This window comes from Centropristis striata, chromosome 1 (assembly GCF_030273125.1).
Source record: "Centropristis striata isolate RG_2023a ecotype Rhode Island chromosome 1, C.striata_1.0, whole genome shotgun sequence".
Lineage (NCBI taxonomy): Eukaryota > Metazoa > Chordata > Actinopteri > Perciformes > Serranidae > Centropristis > Centropristis striata.
This window is the reverse complement of record NC_081517.1, coordinates 2,187,124-2,199,025: the sequence shown is the minus strand read 5'-3', so window position 1 is coordinate 2,199,025 and position 11,902 is coordinate 2,187,124. Positions and strand designations below refer to the sequence as shown.

At 35.0% G+C, this 11,902-nt stretch overlaps 1 protein-coding gene across 1 annotated transcript in view; it reads right to left on the bottom strand.

Moving 5' to 3' along the window:
* Positions 1–2,150: 2,150 nt before the first annotated feature.
* The window catches only part of armh3 (armadillo like helical domain containing 3), a 45,098-nt gene continuing 35,346 nt past the window's right edge, over positions 2,151–11,902 (bottom strand). Inside the window, exons 24-26 of the mRNA XM_059350610.1 lie at positions 11,075–11,153; positions 5,152–5,268; positions 2,151–2,672 (exon numbers count right to left, since the gene is read on the bottom strand). Of these exons, the coding sequence (XP_059206593.1) occupies positions 2,580–2,672; positions 5,152–5,268; positions 11,075–11,153 (289 nt within the window). The 3' untranslated portion in view covers positions 2,151–2,579. The remainder of the gene's footprint in view (positions 2,673–5,151; positions 5,269–11,074; positions 11,154–11,902) is intronic.

The window sequence follows — 11,902 nt, the reverse complement described above, 5'->3', positions numbered from 1 at the left end:
CGTCCAATAAACGGCTCCAGAGGATCGTAAACCACACCTCCTCTACGGAGAAAAGCATTGCTCGTTGCCAGACTAGCCCTCATTTGAGAATAGTCTGGTGTTAACCAAGAAAAACGAGTGGAAATGTGCAAATAAACAACTGTTTACTAACATGTTTGCGTTTGTTCTGCTGCCCCCTAGTGGCCAAAACACGCTGAACCAACTGATTATAGGCTCCGAGACGTTTTACTTACGGGATTGTTCCTCAGTAGTTAATACATGCTCAACAGTCTGCCGGGACAGCAAGTAAATAAATGATCCAAGACAAAAGCATTTGTTATCAGAAACCATATTCATCGGATGAAAAGTCATATTTCACTGCTGAAGTATGTTGGGGGTAAGAAATCAAGTTCCAACTGACGGCCAATGTATCAGACTCTGGCAGCAGTGTCAGCAGAGGACAGGGTGTGTGTGTGTGTGTGTGTGTGTGTGTGTGTGTGTGTGTGTGTGTGTGTGTAGGTCAAGCTGAAAAGAATGCTTGTTGCAAAGCTTTCGTGTGGCGCGCAAAACTGTTACATTTAAGACAAAAAAATCACGTTTTCTCTTCATGTTTCTTGCCTAAATAGTTAAAAGAGGACACACTAGTTAAGTAATAGGAAACCAACCTTTATTTACTTAAAAAAGAAACATAAATATACCTACAGAAGTTAAAGATGAAAGAAACAAGACCCTACATTTGAAGAAATTGCATAATTAAGATCTGCTTCCAGTCAAAAATAATCATTTCAAATGTTCTGAATGAGAACAAGCAAGGGTGAGATTTAGTTTTCTTTTGTTTTTTTCTGGCTTCACACCAGCAATAACGACTTTAATGGATCACAACCTTTAACCGTTGTTTGAACAGTTTTTCCTTCTAAAATAACGACTCGACACATTCAGATTAATTGGTTAAACTAACAGAGACATGACCTGTGAGACGTGCAGTAGTGAATGTTAGTCATGGCTTTGTTCAAAAGCAAAACAACAATAAAAAAAAAAGTTTTTTTTATCACTTCAGAGCATTCTCAACTTAACTACAACTCAAAATGTCCTACCCCTTAGCAACATGTAGATACAAAATACTTGTTAATTTGTTTGGAACACAGAGAATTAAGTTAACATTCGCACAACAAGCATCCTGCTGCAAACAAAGAGTTCACGCTCTAATCAAAGAGGATTTACAGTAAGAATCAAACTTAAAAAGGCTCAGGGTCACCATTACCAGTGTTGTTAGGAAGGACATGATGTTTAATTTTAAGCCTAAAATCTTCTGAAATAATTACTGGAGAGATAAATCATAAATCTGTGCTGTGATCAGCCGAAGCTTCTTACAACATCATCAGTAGGAGGAAAGTTGTAGATGAACATCTGGGCTAAAAATACTGGTAACACTTTCTATGAAGACTACATCTATAGTGCATTATGAGCGCATTCATAGTGAATTATAATGCTCATTATAATCAATCATAATGCATTATGACTGCATTCATAAACACATATCAAGCTTCATGATGCACTATATCAACAGTTATTAATATAGCTTATAATGACTTATAAATCCAAGTGTCTTATGAGTGCTCTTGGCTGGTTATAAACTACAGGCTGACTGATGAGGCTTATAATACATTACAACTACTCATACCCCTCTATACACACACCTCAACAATCAATTGTTATAAGGACTCATAGGATGCCATAAGTATAAATAAATGATCAATGTATGCTTTAAGTAAAGTGAGGTTCATATAGACGCATCTATAATGCATTATAGCTAATCATGATGTTTCATTGTTGGCGTTAAGTAAAGTGTAACACATTTTCATGCATTTAAAAGAAGCTATGCTGCATCATAAGTCATTATACATTTATACTTATGGCATCCTATGAGCCCTTATAACAATTGATTGTTGAGGTGTGTGTATAGAGGGGTATGAGTAGTTGTAATGTATTATAAGCCTCATCAGTCAGCCTGTAGTTTATAACCAGTCAAGAGCACTCATAAGACACTTGGATTTATAAGTCATAATAAGCTATATTTATAACTGTTGATATAGTGCATCATGAAGCTTTATATGTGTTTATGAATGCAGTCATAATGCATTATGATTGATTATAATGAGCATTATAATTCACTATGAATGCGCTCATAATGCACTATAGATGTAGTCTTCATAGAAAGTGTTACCAAAACACTTAAATTTGATTAAATCCAAACTGTCGGTTAACAGTCCAGCCAATACTTTAAATTGCACAGGTACCAGTGCATTGCGGGCACTTCCTTAAATTATCACACACACATATGAACGACCACAAAGGGGGAAAGTCTGGAGAGTTTTGGGGTCTTTCCTTCCTTTAGGTGCATCCAGCCGCCAGCGAGTCCGTCTCTGCTTCCATCGTTCAGTTCGAGAGGATGAGGAACCAGGAGGAATCATGGGAAGAACAATCGGCGATTGTACTTGTTGGTGTTTGTATTGTATGTGTGGAAGTTTGTTTACATGTCCACAAGCACACTAATGTACTGTTTAATGTCCATGTGAAGGAGGAGGAGGAGGCTGGGTGTCTCAGGAGATGGTGGAGAACTCTTTGAGCAGGACGTCCTGACTCAGTGTGTTCAGAGAGACGTTCTTCCTGACATTCAGACTGATGGAGCGCACCTGGAGACAGACACAGGGACAGTAATTACCAGGACACAGAGACAGGAGACTGTTTCAATCAGTAGTTCTCAACCTTTTTGAGTCGCGACCCCCAATTTAACATGCAGATTTGTTATCCGCGACTCCCGCTCACTGAACAGAATCTCACACGCACAGTTCAGATCACCCAAAAAAGAAACAAAATGACCAAAATTGACCACAAAATGATCAAAAAAGACATAAAATGACAGAAAAAAGGCAGAAAATGACCAGAAAAGACATAAAATGACCAAAAAAAGGAAACAAAATGACCAAAAAATACACAAATTGACCACAGAAAGACACAAAAAAGACACAAAATGACCAAAAAACGGAACCAAAATGACCAAAAGACATAAAATGACCGAAAAAAGACACAAAATGACTAAAAAAAGACACAAAATGACTAAAAAAAAGACACAAAATGACCCAAAAAAAGACACAAAATGACCAAAAAAAGGAAACAAAATGACCAAAAAATACATAAATTGACCACAAAATGACCAAAAAAGACACAAAATGACCCAAAAAAAGACACAAAATGACACAAAAAAAGACACAAAATGACCAAAAAAAGGAAACAAAATGACCAAAAAATACACAAATTGACCACAAAATGACCAAAAAAGACACAAAATGACCCAAAAAAGACACAAAATGACCAAAAAAAAGACACAAAATGACCAAAAAAAGACACAAAATGACCAAAAAAAGGAAACAAATTGACCACAAAATGACCAAAAAAGACACAAAATGACCAAAAGACACAAAATGACCAAAAAAGACACAAAATGACAAAAAAAAAACAAAAAAATGACCAAAGAAGACACAAAATGACCAAAAAAGACACAAAATGACAAAAAAAAAAACACAAAATGACCACAAAAAGGAAACAAAATGACCAAAAAAGACACAAAATGACCAAAAGACACAAAATGACCAAAAAAGACACAAAATGACAAAAAAGACACAAAATGACCAAACCCCACAAAAGTAAGGATTACTGGGTCTGGGTTCTTATGGGTTAAAATGGTTTTACAGTCCATACAGCATACAACAAACTTTGTCCTTTGACCCTCACATCAGACAAGGAAGAACTCCTTTAAAAAAAATAAAAATTTAACAGGGAATAAAATTGATTAAACCTCAGGGAGAGAAAGAACAGAGGAGGGAGATAAAAGGGGAGAAAGCGAGAGTAACAGTAATAGCACTATAATGATGTCTGTGACTAATGATAGCAGTGAAATAAAAACAGTAGTATCAGTAATGGTTGCAGTGAATATATAATTAAATTAAAATAACAGCAGCAGTAGTAAATATAGAAATAGGACTATATGTACAGGTCGTATAAGTGCCACTACACCGACTGTAGTTTAATTTGTAGTTGTTTTTTGCTTGTTTTATTTAACTTTGACTGAGAGAGACTGGTATGGGTAGTTTCTGTTCACTTTATATTACAGGACAGCTTTACAAAAAGCCCTTTTATTTATTTTAAACAGCAGTGATCAGTGTCATGTTGCAGCATGAAATGAAAACTTTTAGCACATGAAATCTGAGATTTAAAAAAAAAAAGACTTAATCCTTTTAAAAAGGTAGAGTCCTTATAAATTAGAGACAGAGCACCCTCCCCAGACTTTATTTAGAGTGACACCACAGAACCTAGTAGAAAACATTAAACCCTCAAAACCAGGGGTGGGCAATTAATTTCCCCAAGGGGCCACATGACTAATACCACGAAGGTCGCAGGGGCCGGACCAAAACTCTTAACTAAATTCTGCTCAATATTAATTTAATCACTTTATAAAATACAGTAAATTATCTGGTTTTGAGCTGCTACTGATAGGAATACATGTTATGATGAGACTGTTAATGTGGAGTAAATCAAATATAGCAGTAAAAAGTAGAAAATACTCCAATCACTATATCACTTTAACATTTATTTTAAACACAACTGTAAATGTCCTTTAGCAAGGTTCCTATTAGTGTTTTTGTATTATATAGCTTGTTTTTTCATGTTTGTACATTTTCAAGGTGTTTTACAATGTTGTGATGCTTTTATTTTGAAAAGGTGTCGTCCGATGAAAACGGTTGATTTAATTTTTAAAGGTAGTGACAGGAAATAACCGGTAGAACGGTTAAATTAAAAAACGAACGGTAAATAATAACGAGTGCTTCGTAATTCATATAAAGTTGATATAAAGTATGAAAAAGGCTTCTATAGTGGCTGACTGACAGGACACAAGGTTTGTTAAAGTTTATTTTCTTCTGTCATATATATTAGTGGCTATATTTGTTGTCTTAACTATAGTAAAAGTGCTTGTTAGCTCTAGTGCTAATGATAATGTTTGCTATTTTTTTTTTAAAGTAAAAGCACTGCGGTTATATTGATTTCGATTGATATTTTGATATCAATCGATTGATCGAATCGATCGATCAATTGATATTGATTTTTGTCTCTCACCAGCTCCTTGAAGAAGGCGGCCTCTTTGGGCTGCTCCGAGTATCTCTCAAACTGGTCCAGACCGTCCTGCAGTTTGAGCGTCAGAGTGTCATAGTTGGAGCGAACCACCTCCAACACCTGAAGGGGACAGAAGAGACAAACACAAGGTTAACATGTTGCATAACTTAGCATAGCATAGCACATTAAACACTAAACTCATAGTCAACCAACAGTCAAATATTAATTAGTGTTTAATAATTAATTGCGTCTTTAACAATGAGGAACCATGAACTGGTTCGATCTGGTATATGCTCACATTATTCCCAGTCACTAACTGCTTACTATCAGCTTTTTGCTTGCTTTCTTATTTTGTACTGCTACTATTTAGCTGAAAGTCTGTTAATCTAACAGTAGTTTAAGTTTTTCTTTCCTTCAGATGCATTCTTTTGTCTTGAATCTGTGACAGAATTGAGCTATGTGTGCATCTCTTCTGTACAAATAAGATTTGTTATCACAATAAGGGCAGTTTTGCTTTCAGAAGGACTCACTTTCATCAAAGATCAAGCAAATACAGTATGAGTGAGTGTGTGTTAGTGTGCTTGGTGGCACAGGACACACACGCCTGAAGTAAAGTCCAGCTGAGATAAGAAGGTGAGCTGAAATCATAAGTAATTATGGAGAGATTCTCCACACTTCCCCCCCTGCCATCCCCCCATTCAGCCGTGAAATAGCCCCTAAGCAGACCTTTGTCATTATTTTATTAATATCCCTGCAACATTCACACACACAGCATAAAACATTCACAAAGAGAGACGCATGAGCCGCACACACACACACACACAGGAAACGGGCTTTTATCCAGATATATAGACGTTAACCTACATATATATTCTCCTTCAGCCCTGCCACTCTCTCTACACAACAGCTGGATTGTCATTTTTTTTTTAAATCCATCAACACGAGGAGAAAATGTTCTTCTCCGTCTTAATAAATCTGCAGCTCTGCTCAGAGATGCTGTTGTTCATTTGCACCTCTGATGGCACACTGATGAAAAATTCATACGCATATCTCTTCTCCCTCTCAGCTCTCCATCAGCCTCTTCCTCTGTGTGGAAGAGAGGATGTACGTTTGGTTGGTAACCTCAACTAATGTGTGTTCAGGCTTTTTTTTTCAATGACTGGAACTGAATGACTCAACGAGGAGGGAGAAAAGTGTGAGCGATGATGAACTGGCAAGCAAAAACAATGACAAGTAAATAACTAAAGAGAATTAAGGAGAATTAAAGAAAAAGACAGAAGATGTAGTCTTTACCACATGTTGTATGTATATATATATATATATATATATATATATATATATATATACATATATATATATAAATAATAAGCCAGGGGAGATATGGTCATGGGAAAAAATATTACCCCACCCTTGTTTTCTCCTTGCTTTCTTGTTCATTTTAATGCCTGATACAACTAAAGGTACATTTGTTTGGACAAATATAATGACAACAACAAAAATAGCTGATAAGAGTTTAATTTAAGAGCTGATATCTAGACATTTTTCATGGTTTTCTTGATAGTGATTTTGGTTATTATCAAGAAAACCATGGAAAATGTCTAGATATCAGCTCTTAAATTAAACTCTTATCAGCTATTTTTGTTATTATCATTATATTTGTCCAAACAAATGAACCTTTAGTTGTACCAGGCATTAAAAAGAACAAAAAAATTAGGGAAAACAAGGGTGGTCTAATATTTTTTCCCATGACTGTATATCTTGTAAAGGAAAAACACCACAATGTTTGTTCTTATTTGATCTAAAGCAGGGGTCTCAAACTCGCGGCCCTTGTGACGATATTTTTATAGTCACGATTATAGTATTTTTATAGTCACGATGCCATTCATATAGTTTTATATGAATGGCACTTTACCGTATTGTGTGTGGAAGGTCCCTTTTATTACTTTTTTGGGGGTAATTTTGTATCTTGTTTTGGTCATTTTGTGTCTTTTTTTTTATAATTTCGTGTCTTTTTTGATAATGTTGTGTCTTTTTTTGGTCATTTTGTGTCTTTTTCAAGTAATTAAGGTTTTTTTCTGTCATTTTGTGTCTTTTTTTAATAATTTTGTGTCTTTTTTTGGTCATTTTGATGCCTCCAGCGGCCCCCAGGTAATTTGAGTTTGAGACCCCTGATCTAAAGTCTTAAAAGTTGGTACAAACATACTTTGGTAAAGTACCCAACAGTACGACTTTGAAGTTTTTAAATCATATGAAAAATCGGTAACGCTTTATAATAAGGTCCTTAATAACCATTAATTAACAAGTAATAAGGCATTGTTCTCGCTTTAGATCCGGTAGTTGCAAAAAGCATAGTTATCTTATAGTTAACTTATAATAGATGAGCAATAAAGTATATTTTAATATCAATGAGCAAACAAAATAAGATTAATAAAGGCATGGCAAAGACATAATGGGTGGGTCATGGGTGTTTGTAATGCCATTATTAACACTTATATAAGCTTATAAACACACAATAATGTTAATAAGCATCTTGTAAGGACTCACAAGGGCCTTATTACTTGTTAATTAATGGTTATTACAAGGACCTTAATATAAAGCGTTACCGACTGTTTTTGTTCATAACAATAAACTGTGATTTCATTTTTCATTTTTCACATAAAATTTGCCTTAAAAATACCCATTTAGGCCTAAAATGGCTGGAAAAAATGCCAGTAGAACCTCTGGGTGATTTTAAAATAAGTTTATCTTGTAAGGACTTACAAGGGCCTTATTACTTGTTAATTAATGGTTATTACAAGGACCTTAATATAAAGTGTTACCGAAAAATCACACCGTTAGGAAATGAGAAAAATTAGAAAAATGCTAACATTGTGTTTATTAAAAGTACTGCAGCCATTTTTCTTTCCATATTTGAGGCTTTGGGCAGATGAGAAGCAACAGGCTGTTTTTTGGGGATGAATTGATAAAAGTGTTTACCTATTGTGTCCATTTGCTGAGAGGATTATTTAGTTCAGTCGGAGGTAAGATGGAACTTGTGTTTGTTTGAAAGCTCTCCATGTAGTTCATTCAATTCTCTCCTGCCTGGTTTTGAAAGTCCGACCTAGATTTGATGAATTCTGAGACTAACAAAGAGTTTATTTGGTCTCTTCTGGGGAGACAGCAGACAGACTCAAACTGTGGACGTTGCACTTAATGCTCTGCGCCCTAAATTTTATAATTCATAATCATAAAAATGATAGCTGGCATGAGAGCAGAACAAAATTAAGAACTACATTGTTGCTAGCCATGTGAAGATTTTGGAACAATCAATTTATGTTAATAGAAACATACAGCCTGCCTGTGGGTGTGAAAGGCACGTTTTCTTAAAAAAAATAATTAAAAAACATCTCCATTTGAAAAAAATCTCTTGTGAGGAACCAGGGTTGGGCGATACATTTTTAAATCCAGACCATATTGTATATATCGATATAGTTAAATTTTTGTTGTTCTTTCTATATAAATGCTGCCCTTACTAGGGTTTTTTCATATTTAGTTCTTTTGTAATGTTCGTTATTCTTTTCTCATATAAAAATCTTTTTTATTTAAATGTGCAATTTATGGAGCTTTGATTTTTTTTTTTTTTAAAAAGGTTCTTCTGTTGTTATACAGTATTTATGTTTACTTAAATAAACAGTTTCAATAAACATTTGCTCTCACTTTACGATAAAAATATAAAAAAAATATAAATATAAAATATAAAAAATAGCTTATTACTTTAAATGTATAATGTTTTTAAGTTAAACTAAAGCTGTCAGCTACATGTAGTGGAGTAAAAAGTACAATATTTATCTCAAAACGTAGTGAAGTAGAAGTATAAAGTTACATAAAATTGAAATACTCAAGTAAAATACAATTACCTCAACATTGTACTTAAGTACAGTAGTTGAGTAAATGTTCTTAGTTACATTCCACCACTTATGTTAAAGAATACCACTTAAAACTATTATATAGTTATAAGTTATTTTATCTAATGAGAGTAGAAAATCATATCAAACCGCCGGCTGCTCATAGACAAGGAAGTGAACTTCTGCCTTCCTTTTTGTTGTGAATAAATCTAGCAGATAAAAGCGGAAGCGGAGAGGAAATTGGGGAGCATAATGGCCAAATCAATCACTCTCTTATCATCATGTAAAAAAAAAGGATTCTTCCAGTTGTTTTCCTATCCACACTGATTTGACAAAAACGATAAAGTGTTAAGTGGAGCTCCCAGCAGCTTGTATCACTGGAGTTCAGCCTCCTTACAGACTCAAGTTTTACCACCATGGAGGAATAACTCACTCTGTGTTTATGTCTGCAGGAGACGCTCTAGATATCAGATAACCTGCAACATTTACTCTTACAGACAAGAATCTACTATCATACTATTTTTTCTTAAAAAGTCCAGTAAAAAGAATAAGATTAATGTCTTAATCCCACAATGGGGAAACTCAACCTCTGCATTAAACCCATCCACAGAAGCAGTGGGCAGCACTGTGTGGAGGGTTTAGGTGCCTTGCTCAAGTGCACTGCAGTCATGACCTAGTTTTATTTAGTATTATTTTATTGCAGTATAATTTTATTGTATTTTAATAACTGTACAGCACTTTGGTCAACTGAGGTTGTTTTTAAACTATAAATAAACTTTGACTTGACTTGAGATCTGGGATTCGAACTGGCAACCCTCTGGTTACAAGTCAGATTCCTAACCTCTAGGTCAGCTATTCTCAACCTTTTTGAGTCGCGACCCCCAATTTAACATGCATGTTGTCTGCGACCCCCACTCACTGAACAATCTCACACGCACAGTTCAGATCACCCAAAAAAGAAACAAAATGACCAAAAAAAGTAAACAAAATGACCAAACAAGACACAAATTGACCAAAAAAAGAAACAAAATAACCAAAAAAGGAAACAAAATGACCAAAAAAGACACAAAATGACCAAAAAAAGAAACAAAATGACAAAAAAGGAAACAAAATGACCAAAAAACCCCACAAATTGACCACAAAATGACCAAAAAAAAGATACAAAATGACCAGAAGACACAAAATGACTAAAAAAGACACAAAATGACCAAAAAAAGAAATAAAATGACCCAAAAAGACCAAAAAAAGGAAACAAAATGACTAAAAAAGTCACAAATTGACCACAAAATGACCAGAAAAGACACAACATGACTAAAAAAAGATACAAAATGACTAAAAAACCCCCACAAAATGACCAAAAAAAGACATTAAATGACCAAAAAGACTAAAATACTTTAACACAGTGGAGACGGAGCTGACTTCCAAAATGATTTGGCGACCCCCAGAAATCATCTCGCGACCCCAATTGGGGTCCCGACCCCAAGGTTGAGAACAGCTGCTCTTGGCCACTGACTGCCCAAAAAGGTGAGTACTGTGTATATTTAGGAGAAAACTATGAATGTTGTTGGCATTTTTTAGTGTTTTCAGAAGTGACAGCAGCTAAAATGCGTACGTCACCCTCGGTGGATTTCAGTGTAAAAAGCTCCAGATGTGTTGTGATCGGGGTCCGACCCCCTGCCTCAACAATGTGTGCAATGAATCAGCAACTATGAGTTCTAAGCTCAGTCTTGTGTGATAACAGCTGATTCTTCTAGGTGTCTCATCACAATAAGCCTTGTCCGACTCATCCATCTCTGCCACAGAACGGCAACCACTTCTTGATGAAACAGGCATTCTTTCAAAATAAAATGCAGTGAACCCCGTCTCAAACACTTTAGAAAGTACTGAGTGTGTGCTAAAAAATTCATAAGATTTACTTTTGAAAATGACAAGAGTGATGTTTCAGTGGAGTTCTGCCCAAATGCCCCCGAGATGCTGCTGAAGTTCATTTTTATTTACATGCAATTTTGAGTGTAAAAGGAGGAAAAGTGTGTTGTGTTTACCTGTTCTTCTGACAGCTGGGAGATGTGGTTCACAGCAGCGTAAGACTCAATCTTGGGGTTAAAATGGTTGATGATGGCCCTTAAAGACAAGAAGAAAGTGGACAATTCCCTTAAAGCGAGTTCAGTAGTAATATATTTATGTTGATGATATTCCTTGAGAGGCTCGGCAGCCAATTTTTATAAAAGATGGCAGCCTGTCATCACGTACACTACCGGTCAAAAGTTTTAGAACACCCCAATTTTTCCAGTTTTTTATTGAAATTCAAGCAGTTCAAGTCAAATGAACAGCTTGAAAGGGTCCAAAGGTAAGTGGTGAACTGCCAGAGGTAAATAAAAAAAGGTAAGCTTAACAAAAACTGAAAGATAATGTACATTTCAGAATTATACAAGTAGGCCTTTTTCAGGGAACAAGAAATGGGTTAACAACTTAACTCTATGGAGTCTTGGGCTATTTTGTCCATTTTTGAATTCTTTTCATGTCTTTGTAAGTCATTTTGTGTCTTTTTTTGTCATTTTGTGTCTTTTTTTAAGTCATTTTGTTTCTTTTGGTGTCTTTTTTTGTCATTTTGTGTCTTTTTTAAGTCATTTTGTGTCTTTTGGTGTCTTTTTTTGGTCATTTTGTGTCTTTTTTTTAAGTCATTTTGTGTCTTTTGGTGTCTTTTTTTGTCATTTTGTGTCTTTTTTAAGTCATTTTGTGTCTTTTGGTGTCTTTTTTTGGTCATTTTGTGTCTTTTTTAAGTCATTTTGTGTCTTTTGGTGTCTTTTTTTGGTCATTTTGTGTCTTTTTTAAGTCATTTTGTGTCTTTTGGTGTCTTTTTTTTGGTCATT